The 12,448-nt window shown below is 36.9% G+C and overlaps 1 protein-coding gene across 1 annotated transcript in view; it reads right to left on the reverse strand.

Annotated features, from left to right (window-relative positions):
* The window catches only part of CISD2 (CDGSH iron sulfur domain 2), a 25,360-nt gene continuing 12,912 nt past the window's right edge, over nt 1-12,448 (reverse strand). Inside the window, exons 2-3 of the mRNA XM_043970021.1 lie at nt 1,853-2,067; nt 1-1,096 (exon numbers count right to left, since the gene is read on the reverse strand). Coding sequence (XP_043825956.1) covers nt 1,007-1,096; nt 1,853-2,067 — 305 coding nt within the window. The 3' untranslated portion in view covers nt 1-1,006. The remainder of the gene's footprint in view (nt 1,097-1,852; nt 2,068-12,448) is intronic.

The raw sequence follows: 12,448 nt of genomic DNA on the forward strand, positions 1-12,448 counted from the left end.
TTTTTATAATTTCCCCAATAAACTATTTATTTAAAAAACGTTTTTATCTTTATCATCTTTAGAAGTGAATCATTTTTCTATGGTCTTACATTATAATTTTAGATTTTTTTTTATGTTTACCCACAAAATCACAGGTCTAAACCAAAAAAAAAAAAAAAACCAAAACCAAAAACCCCAAACCCAATGTTCTTCCCTGATGCTTATCAAAGCATTGGGTCTTAATAATGGCACTCTGCCCCATAGCCTAGCTTCAGGAATTCATGTTATTGTCAGACAAATTTTTATTCAAAGACTCCCCTTTGGAGGAATCCTTTTGTAAACCAAAGGATCCTCTTTGTAATGCAAATAACTACCCCTTAAAGTTATTTGGATTTTTAAAAATCCTGCCCATCTAGTTTTCTCAAATTGAGACCCATATTGCACCAGAAACCTACTTTCATCCCAGTTACCTAACACATTGCTGTCACAGCAGCATTGAATTGATACATGCTGGGCTACAACGTATTTTCTTATTCATGTAAAAATAATGAGGCTGAAGAAAAAATAATTTTAAGTACATAAGTATTTGAAAAATATGTGTTCTTACACTGCAGAAAATAAAAGGAGTTCTGTAGATCTTGAAAACATGGTTAGTGTGTACAATTCATAAATGGTTTTAGGATTATTACAGAAATTTTAGACTAAATCTAACAATTAAAAATCAAGATCAGAGTATGATTTTATTTCTGAAACACAAAGGAACCTATTATTTCATAACAGAAAGGCTTGTTCAGTTTTTAAGTTCTACATAAATATGATTCTTCTGGATATACAAAGTATCAAATACAAAACAGTAGTGTAGTAAGAAAACTAAATGGCAGAAATAATGATCAAATCAACAACATTAATTAAGACAACTAAAGATACGATCTACGCCATTCAAAGGCATTTGTAGATGCAAATAATTGAAAAATACAATGTAATATGATTTTATACCACAGAAATTAATGTAATTAGTCTAACACTCCTACACTTCTTTCTTCTTCAGTATTAGTGGACCCACATTATCTCCTGTTAATTCATTGTGTTTATTATGTGATCCATCACAGGCAGGAAACTAGAAAAGAACAAATTAAAAGTGTTATTCAAAACACAAGATCCAATAAACTTAAAGATTGACTAAATTGAATAAAAAGCAAACTGATTTAAAAAGTAAATATCAAATAATTCTAACCAGTTTTACTACCTGACACAACAAAAAGTTTCTGATACTACTTATAGCCTTCTTTCCTTTTTAATATCTCAAACCAAGCAATTAGACAATTAAGTCATTGTTTATTGAATTTCATATTAAATCTTAGAAGTTTCATATAAGCCAAAGATAGGTTTATAGAAAGTCAATGCAAACTCCTGTTTGATGCTGCAGCTTTAAATTTTAAAATACTTCAGAGCATATTTGCTATCTGGGTCCAATCAATCACCAGGCATTTATTGAGTTTCTACCATATGACAGACACTGTCAAAGTAATAAAAGGGCATGACAAAACCATTTTATTTTTTATATGAAATTTTAAAAGTATAAATAAATAAGAAAGTGAAGGGAAATGGCATTATAGGTATTCTAAGATAAACCAGTTTAAATTTTGATTCTGAACAAAGGATAGCAATTTACACAAATTTTCAGTGAAAATGGCCCAACATCTTTCCTAATGCTCCATTTTAAGAGCACACCTATCTCTAAAATGCAAATATATACATATTGAGAAACAGAGAAATTTTAAAAGATCACAAGAAAACTTCCTAAGCTGTGATTTAGGGAAGTAAAAGTGCCACAACTGCAAAGAATTTTAGTATATATAACTAGGCAGCTTACCGTCTTAGAACGCCAACACCTGCAGTAAGCAGCTTTAGTAAGACACAAATCTTCAATGTTTATTTCATTTACTACTTTTGGATTTTCCTTCTGAATCTTGAGATTAATTAAGCTATCTTTCTGTTGTTTCTTCTTGGGGAGGAATGGACGAACTGCAAGGTAGCCCAGCAGTGCAAGTACACCCAAGAACGGTAATAAACGAAGCCATTCTGAAACTAAATACACACAAATTTATTAAGCTTTGCGGTGTTCTATCTTTTAAAATCTGTTGTAAACTGGTGCATAAATTAACAAAACCATATCCCCCATACTTAGGATCTTATTTTAATATGCTAATTAGAGCCTCATGGTATTCAACCATCACTTGAACCTCAGGTAGAAATTTAATTATGAATAACATCATAATGAGTTCAAAATCTAGGTCACCTTTCCTGAAGTTTTCTAAATTATCTCAAGGTAGAAGATTGTTTCTCTTGTTCTATGGGTTCTGTAGCTCCAGAATCCATTTAGAGGCTTGATTTAATATTGTTTCTGAGGGACACTCAGGAGAGCTCAGGCAACTAACTTCCTGGCTTCTGTCCACCATGTTGGTTCCACCCCCCAAACATCAGCTTTAAATGTTTGTTAACTTAATATATCTTGGATATATGGATATATAACCCTGAGAAAAATTTGATAAAAAGATTTTCCCCCTTCAAATACTTCTCTTCTTATTCTAGGTACATTAATTTTGTCTGCGCAGAATTTTTTTGTTTCATGTAATCAGTTATCTCTCTTTTTTTTTAGTGAGGCAATTGGGGTTAAGTGACTTGCCCAGGGTCACACAGCTAGTAAGTGTTAAGTGTCTGAGGCCGGATTTGAACCCAGACACTCCTGACTCCAGGGCCGGTGCTCTATCCACTGTGCCACCTAGCTGCCCCCAGTTATCTCTTTTATCTTTTGTAATTACTTCTATCCCTTGTTTGGTTAAAAAGAGCCCCTAGCTGTGGCCATGAAGCCATTTTTCTCTTCTCTCTTTTTTTATATTATAATATTTAATAGTAAGGTCTCATAACCATTTAGAACGTATTGTGGAATATGGTGTTGGCTTAAGCCTAGGTCTGCCATACTATTTTTCGATTTTCCCAACAGTTTTTATTAAATAGGGAGCTCTTTTTTGAAGTAATATGTGTTCCAGTTTATCAAACACAAGGTTACTGAGTTAAATCCTTTGTTCTTCCCTTGTCTAGTCTGTTCCATTGATCTATTTCTATGTTTTTCAACCAATACCAGATTTTTTTTTCTTGTCTTTTTTTTTTTGGCAGCTCAATGAGGGTTAAGTGACTTGCCCCGGGTCAGACAGCTAGTGTCAAGTGTCTAAGGTCAGATTTGAACTCAGGTCCTCCTGAATCCAGGGCCAGTGCTTTATCCACTGCACCACCTAGCTGCTCCAGTGCTATTGATTTTTGAATATTTATTTTGTAACCTGCAACTTTGCTGAAGCTATTGTCTTGATTAGTATTTTTGCTAATTTCCTCAGATTTTGAAGTAATGCTATTATCAGCAAATAAAGAAATTTTCATCTCCTCTTTACCTATCTTTATACCTTTAATTTCTTTCACTTGTCTAACTGCTGTTGCTAGCATTTAACAGTGGGGACAGTGGGCATCCTTGATTCACTCTTATAATTCAATGAAAAAAGGTTCTAGTGTATACCTATTGCATTTGACACTTGCTTTTAGCTTTGGATAAATGCTTTTCATGATATCAAAAAGATCCTTCTATGTTCATACTTGTAGGATTTTTAGAATAAATTAATATTGTACTCTGTCAAAGGCTTTTTCTGAGTCTATTGAGAGAATCATGTGGTTTGAGATGTTTTGGTTTTTATTGATTATGCTGATTGTTTTCCTAATGTTGAACCATACCGGTAGATGTTCCAGTTGGTCATAATTAATGATGTTTTTGAATAAATCACTGTAGTTTTTTTGAAATTATTAAAATGATTTTCATTGATGATATTAATCTATAGTTTTCCTTCTGTTTTTTTTTTCCTTCCCTGGTTTAGGTATTAGGACAACACTTGTCTCATTAAAGGGGTCTGATAGTATGCTTTCTTGCTTTTATTTTTTTTTTATTTTTTTTTTTTGCAGGGCAATGAGGGTTAAATGACTTGCCCAGGGTCACACAGCTAGTAAGTGTCAAGTGTCTGGAGGCCAGATTTGAACTCAGGTACTCCTGAATCCAGGGCCAGTGCTTTACCACTGCGCCATCTAGGTGCCCCCACTTAATTTTTTTTTTTAATTGTGTATTATGAGTACTAATTGTTTTAAAAATATAATTCTAGGGGCAGCTAGGTGGCGCAGTGGATAGAGCGCTGGCCCTGGAGTCAGGAGTACCTGAGTTCAAATCCGGCCTCAGACACTTAAGACTTACTAGCTGTGTGACCCTGGGCAAGTCACTTAACCCCAATTGCCTCACTAAAAATATATATATATATATATATATATATATATATATAATTCTGCAAATCCATCAGAATGAGGGGTGTTTTCATTTGATAGTTCCATTATACCTAGTTCTATTTCCTTTTCTGAGTTTGAGTTATGTAAGATCTCTGTCTGGTCTTCTAAGAGGTTCAAGTATCTGTTATTTTCTTTCTTTCTTTCTTTTGTTGTTGAGGCAATTGGGGTTAAGTGACTTACCCACAGTCACACAGCTAGTAAGTGTCAAGTGTCTAAGGCCGGATTTGAACTCAGGTCCTTCTGACTCCAGGGCCAGTGCTCTATCCACTGCACTACCTAGCTGCCCTGAGTATTTGCTATTTTCAAAGGTATTCCCATACTTTTTTTGTGTTGCCCGTTGTTAGCATATAGCTGTATATAATAAGTTGATTATTCTTTTTAAAAAAATTTCTTCTGATCAAAGGAATGCCCATCAATTGGGAAATAGCTAAACAAGCTGTGGTATATGATATTGATGGAATATTATTGTGCTGTAAGAAAATGACAAGCAGGATGATTTCAAAAAGGCCTGGAAAGACTTGTATGAACTGAAGTATAGTGAAGAGAGCAGAACCAAGAGAACAGTGTGCACAGAGACAACAATATTGTTTGATAGAACTGTGAAAGACTTGATTAGTCTCAACAATACAACAATCCAAGACAATCCCAAAAGACTATTGATGAAACATATCATCCACCTCCAAAGAAAGAACTGATATTGATGGAACACAGACTGAAGCATACTATTTTTCACTTTCTTTCATTTTTTTCTTTTATTCAATTCTTATACAAAATTATTAATATGGTAATGTTTTACATAACTGTACATGTATAACCTATATCTGATTGCTTACCATCTCAGGCAGGGAGGGAAGGAGGGATAAAAATTGGAACCCCAAACTATTAAAAAAATGTTTATTACTTTTTTTTTTTTGCGGGGCAATGGGGGTTAAGTGACTTGCCCAGGGTCACACAGCTAGTATGTGTCAAGTGTCTGAGGCTGGATTTGAACTCAGGTCCTCCTGAATCCAGGGCCAGTGCTTTTATCCACAGCACCACCTAGCTGCCCCCTATTACTTTTTTTTAAAGTAGCATTTGATATTAAATACAGGCTGAAGCAAAACATTTTTTTTTCTTTTGGCTTTGTTGTGACTTTACCTTGCTAATTTGATATTTTATTGATTTGATTTTCTTCTCTCTTTTTAAAAATCAGATTAGCTAAAGGTTTATCAATTTATTAGTCTTTTCCAAAAATCAGCTTTTAGTTTTATTTATTTCTATGGTTTTATTGGTTTCCAGTTTACCTATTTATTTTCTTCAAATTTTTAATATCTCCTCTTCTATGGTTATTTTTGATTTGTTGGATTTCTAATGCTTAAAAATGTATGCTCACTTTTTTAATCCTCCTTTTCTATTTTGTTAATGTATGTAGGGATGTGATTTCCCATGCTTTGGCTACATCTCAGAAATTTTAGTATTTTTTCAACATCATTTTTTTTCACATAATTATTGTTTCTATAATTTGGTCTTTGATCCACTCATTATTTAGGTTTTCACTGTTAAGTTCCCATTTGTCTTTTGTTTGTGGTCCCTCTTATCTCTGTGCCCTAATATATGGTCAATTTTTGTAGAAGTTTCATGTGATGCTAAGAAATACATACATAGTATATATATGTGGGTGTATATATATAAATATATGTGTGTGTATATATATATATATATATATATTCTCTTACAGTCGCCTTTAGATAAATGTTTTACTGTCTGTCTTCTTGTAGCTCAGTTTCCTTTATGAATTTGGATGCTAAGGCCTGTGGAGCACATAAATTTAATACTGCTATTGCCCTGTGATCTAGGATTCCTTTAAGCATAATGTAGTTTCCCTGTTTATCTCTTTTTAATTTTTGAATGTTGATTTTTGTTTTGTCAGATAGCATGGGTACAACTCCTGCTTTTTAAAAATTAATTTCATGCATAATCATTTTTTCTTCCAGCCCCTCAGTTTTATTCTGTGTATGTTTTTTGTTTTTCAAAATGTTTCTTGTAAGCAACAGATTGTGGGGTTTTGCTTATCTAATCTGTCATTCTTTTTCACTTTTGGATTGTTTAAAACATTCACATTTAAAGTTGAGAGTTAGGTTTATATTTTCCTCTGTCTCCAATGCTAGATTTTTTTCAAGTTATGATTCTTCCCCTTTTCTACTGTAAATGCAGTATTATGGCTCTCCAGTTGCTTTATTATTTTTAAGGTAGCCCTATTCCTATCAGATCTCATTTTCACACACCACCCCCAACTCCCAGACCATTTGTTACCGCTTTCCTTTTAGAATTTTGCCTATTCATCCCTTCTTTCCCACTTTCATCTGGTTAATTCTTCCTCCTTTTTTCCACAGGCAAGTAGAATTCCCCTTCCTCTCCTTTTCAACTAGACCTTTTCATTTGTGTGTGTGTGTGTGTGTGTGTGTGTGTGTGTGTGTGTGTGTGTGTGTGTGTGAATGCGGGTTAAGTGACTTGCCCAGGGTCACACAGCTAGTTAAGTGTCAAGTGTCTGAGGCTGGATTTGAACTCAGGTCCTCCTGAATGCAGGGCCAGTGCTTTATCTACTGCACCACCTAGCTGCCCCCATTTGTTTTTTAACTTTCATTTTCTGGGGCAGCTAGTTCACGGTCCCTAAACTTATCTAGTCCCACTCTATTCTCTGCACTTCTTACAGAATCAAAATTTCTGAGGTGTCTATTCTGGGCTCTCTCCTCTAAGCAATTTCTTCTACTCTTGTCAGAGCTTGCTGTCTGGTCTTGCCTTTGCCATTATGCTTCACTCCCAGAAAAATTCCTTTAGGTTATAAAGAAGACACTTCTCCATGACATGACTCCACTAAACCCCCAATTAGGCAGCTCACCACTGACTTTTGCTCTCTCTCTAATTACCCTCCTTCTTCATTTGCTTCAAAACTTCCTCTCTAGGTCCATGACTTCCCACAAGTGCCAGCTGCCTCCAGGAGTCCTGACTCCATCCCTCCTGAGGCAGGACAAGCAGTGTCTCTGAGCCCAAAGCCCTCCAATACCTGGCACAAAGTCCCGATCTCTGATCATAGAAGGCCTATCTTCACCCATGGACATTCATCAGTGACACCACCTCCCAAATCCCAAACCTCCCTGTTCCTTCCCTTTATTATTCCTCCCTGCTCCCCTCAATTGCTCCCCTGCAGGCTTTTCTCTTCGGGAGAGAGCACAGGAGTCATTTTTACTTCCTAGTTAGCCCTTGATCTGAGCAAGGCACACCACATGCTCCTCTCTCTATCCTCCTTCTTTCTTCCCTTCCACTGACCCCCTCTTTTTGTAATTTAGTTCTACAAAAACTATTTTTATCTGCAGCAGTGTTGTGAAGTTTAGGTCATAATGCTTCCAGGCCTGCCTCGCCACTATAACCTATCTCTCTGGATACTTTTAGAAAGAAGTCTCAATGTTCTCTCTACTGTCACTCTGTTGCTGTCCTTGGCTACTGCATTTATTCATCTCTCTTTGGTGTTCACAAAGGAAATATTCACTTCAGGACTGATTTCCTTTCTAGGAATGTCTCTACTATTGAACATTCACCTTTTTTCATTTATTGTTAAGCCAAGATTTGAAGGATAAGTCACCTTGGATTGTATCCTGATGCTTTTTGGAACACATTATTTCATTCCCTTCTATATTCTCTGGTAGGTATAAAAGTCTTGTGCTATTTAAATTTTCCTTCCTTTGTATTTGAAGGTCTTTATTTTGGCTGCTTGCAGAATTTGTTTCTCAACAAAATTGTTCAATTTAATCAACTACAGTGTTTCCTGGAGTTTGCAGTCTTGGGTCCCGGCCCCCCCCCCCCCCACCAAAGCAATCTATGAATTCTTTCAATTGGCACTTTGTTTTCTGTGTTCAGAAGTTCTGAACACAATTTAGCAGTTTTCTTGTATTATTTCTTACATGATGGTGTTCAGGCTTTCTGATCTGAAAAAATTATAGGTTGTTCTGGGAGATCTAAAATCCCTTATGTTGTGATTATGCATCCAGTCTTCAATATTATGTTTTGCTAGTACGGAAAATGTGTGTGTGTGTGTGTGTGTGTGTGATTTTTGCTTCTTTTCTTTGGAACTATCCTTCACTTCTTTGTATTTGCATTCCCAATCAGCTGTCTTCTCTTGTTTCTTTGGTGAGACTTGCTGCTATGGATTCAAGTTTCTCTATTCTGCCCATTATTTTTGCTGTGTAGGCCATAAATTCTTCTCTTACAATTCTTATTTCTCTTTTTATGTTTTATCATTTTCCTTTGTTTTGCAGTATTTATTCATAAAAACCTAAACTCATTTACTAGATCTGGAGTCCGTATTTCCTTTTGCTGTCCATGTGTTCCCTGCTGGTTTAACTACTTATGTTCAAGGACTTTGATTTTTCTTCCTCCTTACAACGTTGGTGACTTCAGTCTTTTCTCCCATATTGCTCACTTTTTCCCTTCCCCTGATGGTGATTTTCCTGGGGACAGGCCTGGCCCCGCTAAATGCTGAGCTCTTCCCCTCAGGCCTAGTGGAGGGCTCTACATATTTGTGTGTGCAGGCACAGTACTCTGCCCTGTTCCCTCTGTTTCTCAGTTCTCTGGCTCAGCACTATAGAGCATGTTACTAACACATTGCTGCTATTTGCCCGGCAAATTTCTGCCATTTGGAGTCTAGATTTCTATGGTACTAGAAAGAGGCAGGGGGAGTGTGTATTGTTGAGCCTTATCCAGATATGTGTCCTGCCCATGCCCTGTAGTACTATGCCCTCCTGCAGACCTCTGTGGCAGATCAATGTCTGGGTCTGCTGATCCCTAACCCTTAGCTTCTCAGTATAGTTTTATCTAGGATGACACATTAGGTTCCTAGTACATTCCCAGAAACTGAGCATCATATCTCCATCTCCTTTCATTCCAAAGATCCCCCAGACACAAAAGAAGTCCTATTTTCATCTGTCTTTACCAAACCCTAGCCAGGTAACAGCCTACTGGTTTTTTCCACTGCAAGACAGGTAACTCTTACTTCAGTCCTTCAAGTACCCCCAAGTATTCCATCAGTATCTAAATGCAATTTCCCATACCCAAAGTGAAAAAGTGAAGGTGAGAACCTTTTTAACCTCTAGTATAGAGATTCTAGACCTTTTTGTGTGTCATGGATTTCTTTGACAATCTCATGAAGCTTCTAGGCCTCTTTTTAGAATAATGTTTTAAAATAATTGAAATGTTAAATAGGAAATGTTAAAATCCAGTTTGTTGTTATTCAGTCATGTCTGACTCTTTGTGACCCTGTGGACTTTTGTCCATGGAGTTTTCTTAGCAGAGATACTGGCATGGTTTGCCATTTCTTTCTCCAGTGTGTACCCATTTTATAGATGAGGAACTAAGGCAAATAGGGATTAAGTGTTTTGCCCAGGGTCACAGAGCTAGTACCTGAGACCAGAACTGAACTCAGATCTTCCTGACTCCAGGCCTGCTACTCTATTCAGCATACCACCTAGCTGCCCATTAAAATTCAGTTAGAGGGTACTAAGAATATATAAATTTTTTCCCCATCCAAGTTCACAGACCCTCTGAAATCTATCCATAAACTAACCATTGGGTAAGACCCCATCCTTCTTCTAGGAGAATTTCCAGAACTATAACAAAGGTTATGCAACCAAGGGAGCCATAATCTTACCAAGGAGTACATCCCATCCCCAAAATGATACCTCCAAGTTCCTATTGCCATAGTGTCCCTCTCCTATTAACCCATCCTCATCTCTGTGTCAAAGTAAATTCAACTGAAGAGGGGGGGAGAAAAAAATAAAATAACCCAACAAATCTATATATCTAACTTGTTGGATAGTTTGGTATATAGGTTTCTCATTAGCTAGAGATGATATATACAGCATAATAGTCCTTTTCTAGTGTTTGATTAGGGAATTCATTGGTATGTTGTTTGGGTTTATATTATGATGCATTCTGCTAGAGAGTGTTTGGCTTGTGTTTGGCTTATAAAATAATGTCTCACACCTCACTCTACCCTCACCATCCCACTTACCCCAACAGAACTTGCCTTGTGGCACAAGAATTTCCATTGCAACCGGGAGTGAAAACCCACAGGAAAATCTCAAAAGTATTATGTGCTTCTTTCATGGACAGGTAGGAGAGAAACCATTATAATAACTTCTGTTCTATAGTGGACCATAAAGAAGAAAAAACTAGTCAAACGCACAAGGGAGGTTAAATTCTACAAAGTGTGAGAATTGGAATGACACCCCCTGCTGGAGAGATATTGCAGGGAAGCTCCTCCATGAGGAGAAAGCATGTGATTTAAAAACCATGTGACTTCAGCATCCGGAAGTGATCTTTTCTGGGGTTTTGAAGGTCAGTTCAGCATCCGGAAGTGATATTTGCTCATGGGTCCTGTCAATCAAAGTTACCAGCCAATTAGCTTGGAGCTGTGTGTGTGTGCGGATAGCCCTTTTTCCTGTTTCACAAGAGGTTCTGGGAGTAGCCGCTGGAGTGTTGGTCTTTTGGGTTCCTGACCTTAGTATGGAGGGTCAGATGCTGGGGTCTCTTAGAGATAGTTAGATTATTACCCCTCTCTCTCCTCACCAACTTCTGATTGCACTTTAATAAATACTTAAAAGTCTAAACTCTTGCTAAAACTTCTAATTGGGGGCGACCACTCATTAGATTTTAGACATCATAGCTAGAATTTTAGCCCCTTACAAAAGTATCACAAGCATTTTATACATTAAACTTTTGTAGGCTGGGTTCAAGAACCTAAGCACCATGTATATTTGGAATGCCCAAAACAGTGTGTCAAAGAAACAATGAACATAAAGCAACTCTAAATCAGAGACTACCTCTATTAGTTTCAATAGATTGCTTCATTTACTTCTCTGAGAAAGAGGTCATTGTAGGAGCTCACTCTTTTCCCCCTACTCCAAATCTCAAAAATCTCTGACATCTTTTCTCTTGAAAAGCCCAAACTCTCTATTTCTTACCTAGATGTTATCACCTTTGGTTTCTTTTGAAAGCTTACTCCTTTTGCTCATTTATTCTCCCTGTCCTCCTTGCCCAACCTCTTGCCACCTACCCAAATATGTTGAGATTTTCCCCATCCTTATAAATTCCTTCAGGCTATCATCCTACATCTCTACCCAAGTCCTCATAAAAGCTATCTAAACTTGTCTCTGCTTTTTTACTACTCACTTCTTGCAATCTATTTTCTCTACTGAAACTAGTTTCTGAATAGTTACAAATGCTTTCAATTGCTTCCGGCTAGTTCTCATTCTCCCTGATCCCTTTCCACTTCCTGGTGGTATAGTGGATAAAGCAATAAAGAAAACCTAAGTTCAAATTTGGCCTCAGATACTAACTGTGTGAGCCCAGGCAAATCACTTTATCATCTCCAGTTCTATGCAGGCTACTCCAAATCTGTGCATTCAGTTCTCATTTCTTCCAGGAACTTTAGTTCTGCATCTTCAATTGCTCTCCCTCCATGTCCCATTGTCATTCCAAACTCAACTTGTCCAAAACAAAATACATTGTCTTCCCCAGTATAGCCATCCCTTCCCTATTTCTGTTGAGGGTACCATCTTTTCAGGAGCCCAGGTTGCTAACCTCAAAATCATCCTTGACTGGGTTTTCCTCTCCTTTATCCCTCTATCCAATAAGTTGTTGTTGTTGTTGTTGTTTTTAATCCAATCAGTTTTAAGTCAGGTTGATTTTATTCCCATATTTCTTCTCTCCATTCACATGACCACCACCTAGTTCAGGCCCCTAGCTGCAATCAAGTAGCCTCTTAGTCACTTTGCTGTTAGTCTCTTTTCTCTCCAATCTGTCCTCCACAAAGCTGTTAAAATAACCAGCATAAGGCCCAGTCCTGACCATGTGACTACCTTGCTTTAAAACCTTCAGTAAATCACTACTGCTTCCAGGATTAAATAGTCTGACATTTAAGACCATCTCTAATTTGGTTCCAATCTACTCTTATTGCATATAACTAACTACCCTTCTTTACACAGTACTCCTCCTTCCCATCAAATCGGCCTACTAGCTCATCTCTAAACTCAACATTCCATCTTTTATCTCAATGCCC

This window comes from Dromiciops gliroides, chromosome 6 (assembly GCF_019393635.1).
Source record: "Dromiciops gliroides isolate mDroGli1 chromosome 6, mDroGli1.pri, whole genome shotgun sequence".
NCBI lineage: Eukaryota > Metazoa > Chordata > Mammalia > Microbiotheria > Microbiotheriidae > Dromiciops > Dromiciops gliroides.